A 15,454-nucleotide genomic window follows, 5' to 3' on the forward strand; every position below is an offset into this window, starting at 1 on the left:
CGGCAGCTTAGTTAGGATTTTTGCCGCTGATTCTCAGAAGTGACAACCCGGGGATGTGCTGAGGCACACGGAAAGGCCCAAGGATGGCTTAAGGGGGGTGCCGGAAGCCACCCATAAGTCGAAAGAGAGGCACAGAGAAGTCTTGCCTCTGTCGGTACCTCAGAAGGAGTTCTCTGAGGGCGACTAAGAGCTTTTCTCGACGATGAGACGAAAATCTCGACTCTTTTCGACGGATGAACACGATCAGGACCTTTTTCCACCTCCAGACCATTCTAGGTCCTCGGTTTGGACTAGAGAAATGTTTGAGAACTGTATGGAAAGGCTGGACCGGTATTTTTCCCGTTCAGAACAACCTACACCAAGGAGGCAAAGGGATGAGAGCCCTGTGGACCCCAAAGCTAAAGTTCCAAGACTTTTTGACCCCTCTTTAGAAGAGGATATATACAATTCTTTGAGGATGACATTCCTGCTGACACTCAGGATGAGCAATTAATCAACCCTGAGGACATGCTGGATCCCATAGAGGGCTGGGAAGAGAACCCAGATTTGGGTGACCCTCAACCATGGCAGTCCGGCAGTCCCCGGATCAACAAGACCCTGATGCCCTGTCTCTGGACTCTCCCCAGTCCACTCCCACTAGGCAACAACCCTCGCCAGTAGATGACCAGTTGACTTTTAACGTAATGTTGCGTAAAGCAGCTGATCATTTTAAAATTGCTATAGATGAAGCAGTTCCCGAAGCTGACTTCGTGGAGGACATCCTTAAGGGGAAACCGCCAGCCAGCCAGGCTATTCCTCTCCTCATTTCAATCAAAAAACATCTGGCGCCCTCCTTATCAACACCTGCTCTAACAAGAGGTGTCAATCCACAAATAGAAAAACATTCGCCCTTCTCCATCAGACCCTCTGCATATCGGAGGTGTGACTACTACACGAAAGCAGGCAAGGGTCCCTTTGTCAACAGGCGAGGCACCCCCTGATAAGGAAGGTAACCAACTTTACGCCCTTGGGAAAAGGATCATGGTCGCAGCAGCGTTCTCAACGCGCATTGCCAACAATACCTTGTTGGCCAGCTATGCTGATGCCCAGTGGGCCTTACTACAGGAAGGCATACATGAGGTTCCAGAACCCCATACGTACTAGTCTCCTCACCACTCGCACTGAGGGCAGACCGGTGAACCAAAGCATTCTTAAGAATACTTTGGATTCTGCAGAAACTGCTGATCGATCCCTTGCTCGGGGCACCCTCCTGAAGAGACATGCGTGGCTACGGAACTATAGATTCAAGCCAGAGACGCAAGCGTCACTGATAAACAAAGCAGTGGAAGCATCCAATTTGTTTGGGAAGGCGGTCTCTGAGGCACTTGCGACTGCAAAAAAGGAGCTCGACACCTCAAACACTGGACCAGATTTCACAAAGACCCTCAACAAGAAGAGGATCTGGGTCCAAATGGCTTTTTCGTGGCCAACGCTTCCCTCAACAATACTCATCGGGAAACAATTGGAATTCTACACAGGGAAATAGCGGATACACCACCCCGTATCCCCAAAAGGGTCAGCGCTGTGGCAAAGGAGGAGGCCGGAACTCTACCCCCAGAGGGTCCCCAGCCTCAGGTTCCAATTGACCCAAACATTCAGGTCCCCTACCATGCCTCCCCGGTCGGGGGCCAGCTAACATTGTTTCTTCAGGCATGGGAGGGAATAACTACAGACCAGTGGGTGCTAAAGACCGTGGCCCACAGGTACTGTATAGAGTTCAACCGGTCCCCAACATTCAGACCTCCACAAGCAAGACGACTGACACCAGACCATCTTTGCATTCTTCTGCAGGTAGTCGAGACCCTACAGGAGAAAGGAGCCACAGAAATCGTACCTCTTTCACCGGTAAAAGAAGGTATTTATTCAGTGTACTTCCTTGTACCCCAAAAATGATCTAACCATGCGCCTTGTTTTAGATCTGCGCCCAGTGAACACATTTTGTAAAACCACAAGTTCTGCATGGTCACACTGCAGGAAGTAATTCCACTGTTATCACAGGGAGATTACATGACAACACTGGACATGAAAGATGCATACTTTCATATTTCAATGTTGCCAGTGCACAGAAAATAACTCATGATACAAGAATTATCAGTTCAAAATACTACCCTTCGGCATAGCATCTGCACCAAGGGTATTTACAAAAGTACTAGCGGTGGCAGCAGGACATCTGCGCAGGCAATCCATCCCTGTCTATCCTTACCTCGACGACTGGTTCATAACAGGGGACTCTTAAGAAACATGTCTGTTAAATACCCAAAAGACGATGGATCTTTTATTCAGTCTGGGATTCTCTATCAACGAGAAAATATCCAGCCTAGATCCCAGTCAGGTCAAACAGTTCTTAGGGCTCTAATTCGAACAAAAGACGGCCTCGTCTTCCCCTCCAACGAGAAGGTCCAAAACATGTTGTTTGAGATCTGTCAGTATGTAGCCAGTCGAGAGGTGACTGTACGCAAGGCTATGTGACTGCTAGGAATGATGGCGTCCTGTACCTACTTGGGTCCTCACGCGCGCCTGCACATGCCCCCAATGTAAGAGTGGCTCAACAGCCACTGGTGTCAGGCCAGCGGACAGTGCGATAATCTAGTGGTTGTCTCGCCGGCCCTCGTTCTCTCGCTGCAGTGGTGGTTGAGGGACAACCTCCTGAAAGGGAAATTCTTTACCACCCCCACAGTGGAAGCCACTCGAACCACAGACGCGTCTCTCTCATAGGGTGGAGGGCTCACCTGCTTCAACAAACAGCGCACAGAGTTTGGTCGTCGGACAAGGCATCCAACCACATAAACCTGTTGGAACTGTTGCAGTGTTCAAAGCACTGAAGGCTTTCCAGACGCAACTGCAGGGGAAGACGATCCTGATACTCACAGACAGAACCACAGCCATGTACTATTTGAAAAAACAAGGGGGCACTCATTCTCCAGGGCTGTCCAAACTGTCTCAGAACATTTGGAAGTGGGCTATCAAGCGCAACATGTTACAGGGGAACTCGGTCTTCTGCAGACATACTCCGCAGAGACTATGTTGCCCAGGGAGTACGATGGCGATTACACAGACATCGTCTCCAATGTTTTTGCAGAATGGAGTTTCCCAGAGATAGATCTGTTAGAAACTCTGGTGAATGCTCAATGCTAAGATTACGCCTCCAGGTACCCCCAGAACCGTTCCAAGGGGAACGGACTCTTGATAACATGGTCAGGGAAATTTGTCTACGCCCCCTGCACCCCCGTCCCCCCGACTTCCCTTCTCAACAAGATCGCTCAGAAGATGCACCAGGAACCAGTCACAATGATACTGGTGGGCCCGCCAACCCTGGTTCGCTCATCTGATGGAGCTGTCCTGTCTCCTCGAGTCAAACTGCCTTGCCCGTACAACATGTCACAAGACAGAGGGGAGACACTTCACCCATGCCCGCAGACATTGAACTTAGCGGCCTGGCTCCTGAGGTAATAGTTTGGAAACCTGCAACTCCCTCAGAGATGTATGGACATTCTCAGGGAGGCAAGAAAATGGAACACCAGATACTGCTATTCCAGCAAATGGAAACAGTTTGTCTTTTGGTGCAACTCAAAGAGCATTAACCCGATTAACTGCTCACACACACACATTGTTTTATACCAAACTCATTTACTTGACTAAGGCCTGGTCTTTAACCCCATAAAGGTGCGCCTAGCTGCACTTTCAGCCTACACTACATCACAACAAAGTGTCATGGTGGAAGATTCCAGTTATTAAAGCTTTCATGGAAGGAGTGAAGAGAATTCACCCTCCCTTTTCTAACCCAGCTCCCGGATGGGACCTAAACGTGGTGTTGACTAGGCTTATGGGGGCTCCTTTCGAGCCCATGCACTAGGCAAGTCTTAGACCTCCCCTACAAGACTACTTTTTTGATAGCTATTGCCTCCATTAGGAGGGTAAGTAGACTACAAGCGCTCTCAATCCTAGATCCCTTTGTAACAGTTCACAAAGATAAGGTGGTTCTGCGCACTCACACTAGGTTTGCGCCTGAATTCATTTCCAAGTTCCATGTGAACCAGTCGATACAACTACCACTGTTCTTTCAGAATCCTTCAAGCCTAGGAGAAAGAACCCTGCACACACTGGATGTACGCAGAGCTGTCATGTTCTACATGGAAAGAACTCGACCACTTAGAAAAACGAATCAGTTTTTTTCTTTCGGTGGCGGCAGGAAGAGGAGACGCAGTCTCCAAATCCACTATCTCAAGGTGGATTGTCAAATGCATTACACTCTGCTACAGTCTCTTGCTAAGAGAGAGCTGCCCTTCAAGCCTAGAGCAGATTCCACTCACGGCACTGGGGCGTCCATAGCATTCATTGCAAATGTTCCCCTTGAGTCCGTTTGCAAAGCGGCAACCTGGAGTTCTGTACACACCTTTACAAAACACTATTGCCTGGACATTCATTCTAGGTCTGATTCTCAGGTGGGACAGGCAGTACTAAGACCTCTTTTCACTACTGTTCATTCTCACAACCCACCTCCAACTCGCGTACTGCTCGCTAGTCTATGCACAGCATGTGATTCTAAGCAGATTAACAAACTATCAGAAGACATGCATTACTTACCGTAAAAGCATTTCTGATGGTTGTATCTTAGATTCACATGCGCCCACCCTTCCTCCCCGCTCGATGGAAGGAACCTGGACGTCTTACCACTTTCTCTCTTTTCTGTTCTCACTCACGATAGTCATAAGGCTCCCTCTTGGCAGAAAAAAACAATTGGAGGGACCTCGACGCGTGAGGGATCTTGGGTACACTACACGTCACGTAGGGATAGTGTTACAGGCATGCCCATGCCGACGTCCCCTTTCGATTCTCGAAAGACAAGATGCAATACTCGGTGGGTACCACTGGATGTCAGACCATATGCACAGCATGTGAATCTAAGCAGATCCAACCATCGGAAATGCTTTTACAGTAAGTAATGCATATCGTAAAGACTGGAGTAATCCTTCTCATCCCAGTGAATGGCAAGCTTCTAAGAAAAGTGGAAATCGCTCAGGGACTCATCAGTTGTCTCAGTGAATGGCACGGCCACAAGAAGAGCAAATGTCAGACTCTGCCTACTTGTTTCAGTGAGATGATAAATAGCAGGAAAGAGGTTTTTTCCAAGAACATATTTGTCCTAAGGAAGAAAGGATTGTGAAGAACAACATGTATTCAGAGACTGTGTCAAGGTTCAGAGGCACTCTATAGAGGAATCTGAAGAGTCAAGGGAACCAAAATACAAAGGCTTGGAAAAGCCCCTCGAAAGAACAGAAGGACTTAGTCTCTGGCTATCTCTCATAATATCTGAAGATCCCATATTGAGGAGAACTTTGCGGAAAAGCAATCCAGGAGAAGGGAGTTATTTGCCTGGTCTTTTGTTGTGTAGTAATAGTGGTGGGGGCCATCCTAGGTTATTTTCGGACCGAGGTCCGACATTTGATTGTGGACTTCACTATTGACGACTAGCACCCTAGTTCAGTTAGGTAGAGAAACCCTTAGAATAGGGAAAGTTAGGCATTTTATTAACTTTTTTCCAAATAAAATGTTTGAAAAATTTTTAGTCTGTCTCCTCGTTCTGACCTACCAAAACAGTTTGCGACACCAATGTATGCGTGACACTGAGTCCACTAACATCAGCCAATAGGGTCCTTCTTCCTCCTCCATCTTTCGCTGTGGGTTTCTGAATTTGTACCACAACCTTAAAATAATCCTGTTTCATCCATGTTCACTGTGTTTACCCTTGTTTCCAACCCTTGTTCCTTCCGCCCCAAATCATAGGATCGAGACACTTGAGCAAAGTGCCTCCTCTCGCATTTCTTCCATGTTTCTTTTACTGCTGGACATTCTGTATCTGATGCCATGTGGCCTGTATTTCCTCATCGGAAGGAAGCGCCCTTGAAGCCTGCTCCTAATGAGCTTTCATGAGTAACTGCAAAGTAGTTTTTTTGTTTTCTTATTCACCAGTCCCAGTATTCCTTCTCCTTCAGATTGTTGCACTGCTTTGATTTTCTTTCTTACTATTGCCGCCAGTTGTCTTTCATATCGAACACACGTTTTGCTCAACTCTTGAGCTTCTCGCCATCTCTAATGCTTTAATTGATGTGGGATTCTTTGCTTTATACTCGTCCTCTATGCCAGTAAAATGACATAAGCAATCCATAGCCTCCCTTCCACTATGTAAGCATCCACATTCTCCTTTGGCATCTGCTTGCAAGAGAACAACATGTATAGATTCAAAATGTCTTATGACCATACTGTTCCTCCATTTTCTGTAGTGCTTGGTTATACATCGTCGTCCTTGAAAGACCATCACCCTCACCCTACACTGGTGGGAGCGGATCCGGGGATTGGTTCGATAATTTTCCCTGCTTCCTTGCCCAGACAATCAGTGTGGTATGTTCACGTTTGTCGCCCCCATGGCCAATAAAAAACTCGACTACGTCCTTTTACTCTTTACATTCTGTAATGTGCTCCCCTGGACGTTGAAAAAATGTGTCTGGTGGTGGTATTCCTGGACTTTTCCTTTTGTGTCCTCCTTATTGCACTTATTGTTCTTCACTTCAACAATCTCTATGACTTCCTCAATCTGCCTGAAATGTTTCCTTGTAACTGTCTCTCTCTCTTTGAGACTAGTTACTCTGCCTAATGAGTATTCAAATCTGTATGGAGGATTTGCAGAAACTGGCTGAGCCTGGGAGTTTGTGGCAACTGGCTGCACCCCTCGTGCTTTCAATCCACCTGGAGAGTCTGGCTGTGCCTCTCTCGTGCATGTCACGCTATTGACTCGCACTTTACCTCTGTGCCATTCGCCCTTGCGGTTTGCTGCTTCTCTGGGCTGCCCATTGTGTCGACAAACTGCACTGCACTGGCCTGTGTCTGTCCGCCTCACGTGTCTATTTTCCAACCACTGGCACATCTTGCCGTTTCTTTGTGGCAGTGGGTTCCACCGTGGCGTGTGCTCCAGCCAGTTGCTCACTTGACCGGGACTCTTATGGTTACCCACTCGTCACCAGTGAAATAGATGGCGGACAGGAACACAACCATAAGTATCGGTTGATTTCGAGCCCTGCACAGAGCGCTATATCGCTCCCGTTCTCCCACCACCAACTGGAACCATCCAAATCCCCTCACGTCACTGTTCTACATCAAAACACATTGTTTGCTTACCACTGACTGCTTTCATGTCACTGTCTACCCTTATGATTCTACTGTCCATGTCCCTTCTGAGCTGAAGGTTCTTCCCTGGATCATGCCCCCCTTGTTAGCTTGCAGTGTTTTTGCATGGTTCTGAGCTCTTCTCCTTTGGCCTTTCCATGAAAGTGCCTGCAATGCTTGATGTCACATGGTTTTGCTACTGGGGGGGGGGGGGGGGGGGGTGGGGGGGTGGGTGTGTGTGTGTGTGTGTGTGTGTGTGTGTGTGTGTGTGTGTGTGTGTGTGTGTGTGTGTGTGTGTGTGTGTGTGTGTGTGTGTGTGCTCTCAGCCCCTTTCCCCAATCTCAGACACTGAATGCAGGAGTTCCTACATACCCTGAGAGAAGGGCAATATTAGCACATAGTGTGTGTGAGCGACACAGAAGGAAGTAATTGTAATAAGCGCCCCCGTACTCCCTTACAGGACATGACCTACAGAAATCTTAATGGCTGATTACTACCATTTTGGCAAATACTGGGTATAGCGTCAGACAGCCTGCCCATCGATGGAAGCTTGCTTTCCGTACTTTTTTCCTCAGATACCTATGCAACCAAAACGCAGGGTGTAACCATGTTAATATCACATTGAGACTACCCAAGTATGAAGAACACACTATTGAAATGGCATCCTTGTGGTGCAAGCTAGCAAACTGAATCTATCAGTGTTTGGTCTCCCATCAGATAGCGGGGCCCAATATAGAATCTTCTATCACCACTAGTTGAGACGTCTGACCCCCCCCCACATATTAATAGCATCCCCTACTAGTAGATCACTGAATTTACAGCGTCTGTAGCACCCCTCACCCTTCAGTGTCCCAGTCTAAGACCCAAAAGCTTTTTATTCGACCCATATACCAGGGAACCCCTGCTAACTATAATCGCAGCCCATGCTACAGGATCCCCCTAGCCATATTTTTGCTATCCACCCAAATCCTCTATCAAAATATGCTGCCTTCGAATATAAGATCTTACATAAAAACTGAATCAATCGAAAAGGGCGGAGGAGTGGCGTTTAACTGTTGAGAAACCTACAGTGGTATATTGTGTCCTACTCTATTCTCAATACATCCTTCATCCTATTTGTCGGCTAGCCGCCTGCGTTAAACTAACTGTTCCTTGAAGATTGGTTCGATCATATGGAAATGCTCAGCAACTCTTACAATAAAATTATAGTGACAGGACATTTCAGTATACACCTTGACAACACCTCCAACAATACTGCTACTGAATGGTGATACCATTTGTGTAACCTGGGTTTCTGTCAATTGATTCACCCTCCCACTTGTGCAAAAGGTCACAATCTGGACTCTATCTTGTGCAGGGAAAGCGTGACTATATACATCTCGTTGTCAAATCTTGACCAGTCAGAATCTTGTTTTAGGCACATTTCATTTGTACCTTAAACAAGGTATTCTAAGACATGAGACATTCATAGGTCTATCCTACAATAAGATCTTCAAATAAATGCTGACTTTTTTTTATTCCCACCCCACTACATTCTACCTCCCATAGACCTAGTACAGAGGCTGAAAACGTGCTGTTAGGAATTTGAGAACTTTAGATAACCTGGCAGCACCAGTCAAATTATCCTTAAAACAAATCCCTTTGTAAAATCCATGGAAGATGATAGAAAGCAATAATCTGTCCCAAAAAGCCTCCCCAAGTGTATTTCAGTAGCGACCAAGTGTCTGAACTATTTGAACATCTAAAGGACCTAAAATTGACATTTGGAAACAGATATGCAAGCTTCAACTGCTATCGCGATACCTTTTCCCCGATCCGTTTTAGTTTCTCTTTGTTTTCAGTGGAAGGCCTACTCAACGTAAAGCCTCTTCTATGAATATGTACCCGTTCCCAGCGTTGTTTCTTCAGATCATCTAACCACTTTGCTGCTTGCCATTACCTTTCTATGCAACATATCCTTGTTAACAGGCCAGCACTCCCACACTCCCCTCTAAGAAAGCGGTTTCCCCTTTTCCACATCTTGAAGTTTCCATTCCTGCTCTATGCTGATGATTCACAAATTCTCATCTAACATGGTAATCGCACTGGCAACACAAGACATCCAAATGTGGTAGTGCATTGCTTTCTCTTGATGGCGATTTCAGACATAATCTGGAGTTTGAAAAATACCACAGGAAAATCTAGAAAGCAGGATGAGTTTTGGGTGAGTGTGTTTATTTGTGTACGTACATGTCCCCAGGGCACTGAAGGGGTTAACTAATTGCACTAGAAATGTGTGACCGTTCGTAGCCATTCTGCTTTGTTCACTGTACACAAATGTTTTTTTGCTCTCGATGTTAAATTTGTTCATATTTATATTTTCTTTACTCAGAAATTGATAGCGGGGCCTGGAGAAATGCGTAATTATCAAGCAATTGGTGTACTCTACCAAGCGGCATGTGATATGGAGCTGCTACTTATGGTAAGTATAATGTGATGCATTGTTATGAAACTGGTACCTGTTATGTCCCCTTTTTTTTTTTAGAATGAAATGCAAAATATGTATTTTTGTTGTGAACAAGCCCTATAGCAGTGTGTAACTACATTTCTGACGCTTGTGAATCTGCTAAGAATCACATGCTGTGTATGTAGTCCGAAATCTAGTGGTAATTGGAGTATTGCATCTTTCTTTCGAAGATCGAAAAGGGACGTTGACATGGGTGTGACTGTAACACCATCTCAAATGTAATGTGTAGTGTACCCAAAATCCTTCACGCGTCACGGTCCCAACGGATTGTTATTTTTCAGCCTTTCTGGTCGGTTGCTTAAAGCGGAGCGCGTCATTGAGTTTAAATTGCTACTTGTTGCATCTTGGCGGGTCTATCGCCAGACATCTTCGACGGCTGTTTCAGTATTTAACAACCTCCTTGATGGCAGATCCTGTTTTGCCGATTATACACCTCCGGCGGCTCAACGGCTGTTTCTCTTTTGGCCTTGGCCCTTAGGTTCGGCTTTACAGTAGGGAGAGTGGGGACACATTTCTACTGACTTGTAAGGAAGGCATGGTAGCAACAGTAAGACAGACACAAGTGACAGCAGTTCAAGGGTGTTTATTGAACTTCAACAACGGTATGATAAACGCCCATCTAATCCCAAATCTATAGATGGGAGCAAGCTACGACCATCAGTTAATAATAATGCAGGCCTAGTGGTTTCTTGTCAAAATAAAAGGGCCTATAATAAAATAAAAAGATTGCCAATCCTTACCTCTAAATACAAAGTGTGGGGGTAGTGGGGTAGGGTTTATGGAAAAGAAGTGTTCACAAAGAATGTCAGTATGTCCTGGCCGTTGGCCTCACTTCCCCACGTTTTCAGCATGCGACCTGGCGGTACACTCAAGCGTAGCACAATCATTGGTTTCTTTGGCACGAAGATACACTTCAATCACTAGCATCAGGGCCTTCTGTGCCCAAGTCTCTATACCTATCAGTGTCTCTTGATTCAGAGGGCTTGATGCAACAAAACAAAGTTCCATTCCTCTTACAAGTACTCAATTCAGGTGATTAACTATATTGGTCCTGGATCCCTCTCTTCCGGGCTCAGACCCACTTTCTTAATGTTCTTAGAATATTCTTTTTTGGGTGACTCAGTTCACCCCGGATCCCCCTCAGCTGGGCTCAGATCCTTCCTCTTACACAATTAGTCTCCGTCAGCCAGGATTGGACCAGTTTCAGTTAACATCAACTATCGAAGACTTTCGATGTACATGGGGTTTGGCTTCACCCGTTGCAGAACCACTTCGATTTTACATTTGCCACTTCTCAGTTGGATACCTAGGGGAGACCTTCGAATGAGCACCCACATGGCACTAGAGCACTCTGTTAACGGTATCCGTCTTGGCTTCAAAAGTTGTCATATGCGGTTTGTTTACATTTGCGCCACTTACATGCGCTTCACCGCACTGTTCTCTTCAGTTTTCTCTGTACAATGCTGCCGCTTGCAAACGTGGCTTTAACAGAGACCGGTCTGGTATCAGTCTACCCAACTCACCGTCTGTGCTGACTTTACTGGTGCTGCTTTGTTGTATGAGCCAAGGACAGTACCAGGGCAGCAAACGCTCCTCCCAGCCTTGGCTATCAATGCAGGAGAGCCCTTGGTACCTCCGACACACACTACAGGTTTCTTCAGCTTTGATTCCGGGTCTTGTGTTTTTAAAAAAAAATATATATATATTTGTGAAGGCTCATGAAAGTAACTATATTTCTAGTTAAGTTTATTTATTTGTCGAGAGCTCCAAGCCCTGAAGCATCTGGGCGCTTACCTTACAAGTTGCAGAGTTACATTTTACAAAATTACATATGTACGTTTACAATTAGGTTTGATAGGATATTAGCAGGTTGCATATATACAATTACAAGTTGCATAGTTACATTTTGAGAGATAACCTATATACATTTACATTTGAGTTTGATAAGAAATTAGCAGGTTACATATGTGCAGTTAAGTTTCCCAATTAACAGTAGTCAGGCAGAGAGCTGGTAAATACAAGTAATTACAATATCATGGAAAACTGTACAGGAGGCAGTGTTATGGGATTAGCTGCGTTCTTGCAAAAGGTCAAGTGCCCTTGACCTTTCATCTGAAAAGGCCAAGGGCACTTCCCTCCTTGGAACTCTCCCCGGTCTTGCGGTCTTTCCCCTTGTATTAAACTGCCATCTTGGAACTTCCTGCTTCCTTGTGTGCACCGCCTTGCTCGTTCAACGCCTTCCTCCTCATCCTAATACAAGCAGGGGTAGCAGAAACTCGGACGCCTGATCCGTCGCCTCCTCACATCAGGCTGATTAAATTCTAGCGTTTATAATATTTTCTGCAAATTTCTTTACCAAGTCTCTCCGATTCTGCCTCTCTGAACGAGGAGCACCTACTTTTTTGAATATTATTCTAAACCAGACACTGCATCTGCCTTTTCTCCTCAACGTGGCCTCCCCCACTTGTACAGCCGTTGACCTCTTCACACTCTCCTGCGAGGGCTTTGGGCTCTGCTCTCCTCAGAGAGCCAGGGCTTCCCAGCGAACGAGCGAGGGCTCTGGACTCTGCACTACCTGGACTTTATACTAGCTTCCCATCAGTTGTCGACGACTGCCTGTCTGCACCTCCTTGTGGATTACCAGCTCTGACCTCGCCACCGTTTGGAGAGCAGTGACTCTACCTGGCCTGTACTCCTGCCACGACTACGTTACTCCCGTGGCCGCTCGGAGGTGACTGCTTATACTGTAGTGGGATCGTGGAGACGCCCCATCCGCGCCGGTTTGTTCGAGCGTTGTGACTCCCCTCTGCTGCGCCTCCATACCGCAGCCCTCAAATCGCGGCGTTGCTGCTCCTGTGTCCGCTCCACTTGCGCCAGTGTTGTTCTAGAGCGGGATCGCGAATCGTACCAAACACGGCGGCTGTGCCGCACTATATTCACACTGTTGCTGCTGCTGAGGCCGCTCTGGGGGTCCCTGCAATGAAACATGTCATCGTGCCTTCGTTAAACCGGTGTGGGATTCTGTAAGCACACCACCCACAGATGCTGAGAAGACATTTATCCCTACTGCCCTGATCCCCTGTGGCCGTTCCCCTCCCCCCCCACACTGCTGTAGCTGCGCTGAGAACAGAGATTGTTCCTCATACTGCAGCGCCTTCTCTGCCAAGTAAAGCTGCCACTGATCGCTGCTCTACCTCACTGCGGAGCCTTCTCTGCTGTACCAGGCTGCTACTACGACCGCTCTCCCAGCTTGCTGTCTCCCTTTATGTAGCCTAGACTACGGAGCAGGGTAGAATCTTACCACGGCTGCATTGGGGTAGGCATTTGCTCCATTCACACTGCAGTCCCTTCCATGCTTCTCATACTGCAACTTTCATTCATTGCTCCTGAGGGCTCCCTGCTGTGCTAACCACTAAAGCTGCCAATTCCTGCTTAGCCCCAGGGCTCTCGCCCTGCCTGCCTGAATTGCTTTGCTCAGACCTGTCCCTGCCTGTACGTGTCCAGCCACAACACTTGATCCCTGTTACTTGAGGGCACCCTCTCACCCTGAAGCTGCCCACTCTCACCCAGCCCCAGGGTTCCCTCCCTCCCTGCTTGCCTGCCTTGTACTGTTCAGACCTGTTCCTGCCTGTGCTTGCCAAGCTGCAATTCTTTATTTCTGTTCCTCAAGAGTCCCCTGCTGCGCCAACTATTGATCACTCCCACTTCCTGCCTGGCTGTGACCAGTGTCCTTAGCTGTGAAATCTCTCCATGTGCGTTCCTGCTGTAACTCGTACCCATTCCTGCACTCTAGTCCTGGAACATCACCTTAGACTTACGGCCTGATAGTGTGGTACCTGTGCCCTCTTCACTCCTGACCTTCCATTGCTATCTGCCCACCATCACGGGTCTGCCCACAGCAACCTGAGCCCACCACAACAGCTCACTCCTACCGCCCTGACCCAGCTGTGCTCACCTAACAGCCTGTGGACGCTCTGCTGCCAAAACTACTTATCCTTCCCTGATCCACCTATAACTACTGGACCATCTGCTGACACCCTGATGCCGAGACCACTCACACTGCCTCTCTTGTGAACTGGAGTTCCTGCCCTCCTGCAGTGACCGCCTTGTTCCAGCTGTACTCCCCTAACCGCCTATGGACACTTTGCCTACAAGGCTACCGCTGAGACTACCTGCCTGCCATCATTTCCCCTCTTGTCATGCGCTTTGTCTATCTCACCCCCTGCTCGTTCACCTTCCTTTCACCTCCCACCCTTCTTCCTCCTCCCTCCCCTCCATCTCATGTCTGCCCCCACAACATACCCCCTGCCCCGTCCTCCCCCTCACGCCCTCCCTCTTCATCCTAACCATATCTACCCTCCCACTCTCAAACCCTCCAGCTTCATAAACCTTGCACTCTGGAATGCCAGATCCATATGCAATAAGACAGCTGTGACACTTGACCTGTTCTTTCGTCTCAACCTCCATTTCCATTGTATCACGGAAACCTGGATCCCCCTCATAAATTCCACTGTCTCTGCTTCTCTCAACACCTTCTTCCTCCTTCTCTCATCCCTCAGGCGGCGGCATCATCTACCATCCTAAATTTCTCTCATCTAGCCCTACCCTATCTCTCCCTACCTTCTCCTCCTTCGCATATCTTTTCAAACCCTTCACCTACCCTCATGCTATCTTTCTTAATTTACAGACCACCTTGTCCCATTTCTTCCTTTTTATGAGGACCTGGATCACCTCCTCTCTCTCATCTCACCCTCCATCATGCAACCCTCAGTACTCTATGGTAACTTTTACCAAAAGGATACAAGTAGGGTAAATAAAGAATACACGAAGGATCCGGGTCTTTCTTCTAAACCTTCAGTGAAGAATCCTTTCCATTGATTCCACTCACTGCCTGAAGTAATATACAGCCAGAGTGAAGGATCAATTGAAAGGATGAATACTATGCACAGCCTCCAATCTGTTACAAGAAAACAAATGGTAAATAACAGAACTTCCACTTTGATTTCCCTTAATTTCCACAATTTTCTGCACTAACCTTATATGATTAGATGACTTGATGTATGTGAAGAACTGTGATGCTCCAGACGAATCCAACAACAAAGGAAAACAACGGCGAGGAAGGGAAGGTTAGTATGAAGCTAATCCCGAACAGAACGAGGGCCGAACTAGAGCCGGGTTGGTGCAATCTGGATAGCGTTCGCTAGTTCAATGCACAAAACATAATCCTGAATTCTCCAACATGGTGAGTGTTTAAGGTTTTCACCTAAGTGCAGTACGTTATTCACCCTGGAAGTTTTTATCAAGTCCAAACTAAATATTCTCCGATAAGGAATTCACCATTGAAAGGAACTCAAAACCCGACTGGGTTGTAGTGTTATTTCACACAATGGTAATGGAAAATAAACTATAACTAATAGCACTTCCATACTTCCGGAAGTATGGTGGAGGATTCAAAAATACTTATTCAACAGCATAAAGTCTTGTACCTTTTAGTAAGCAGGACCCGTTCGTAGCAGCAAGACAGAGTAGACACTACGCGGTAGAAACAGTCCCTGGCTATGGGAAGCCGCCGGGTAGAACGAACTGAAGCTGGGAGGTTCACGCCGGAGCAAACGAGAAGCTGGAGCAGTTCCGCGGAAGAATGCAGCTGACGGGGAAGAGCTGGCAGTGACCTGGAGACAATGTGGCCTGCAGGGAAGCCGCCGCGTGAACGAGCGTATGCTGGAAATGCACGCAGCCGCATGGAAA

At 47.2% G+C, this 15,454-nt stretch overlaps 1 protein-coding gene across 1 annotated transcript in view; it reads left to right on the plus strand.

The window, feature by feature from the left end:
• TFB2M (transcription factor B2, mitochondrial) overlaps nt 1–15,454 on the plus strand; it is a 267,745-nt gene that overhangs the window by 106,076 nt on the left and 146,215 nt on the right. The window contains exon 5 of the mRNA XM_069608002.1: nt 9,572–9,661. Coding sequence (XP_069464103.1) covers nt 9,572–9,661 — 90 coding nt within the window. The remainder of the gene's footprint in view (nt 1–9,571; nt 9,662–15,454) is intronic.

This window comes from Ambystoma mexicanum, chromosome 4q (assembly GCF_040938575.1).
Source record: "Ambystoma mexicanum isolate Mex_15411 chromosome 4q, UKY_AmexF1_1, whole genome shotgun sequence".
Classification (NCBI taxonomy): Eukaryota; Metazoa; Chordata; class Amphibia; order Caudata; family Ambystomatidae; genus Ambystoma; species Ambystoma mexicanum.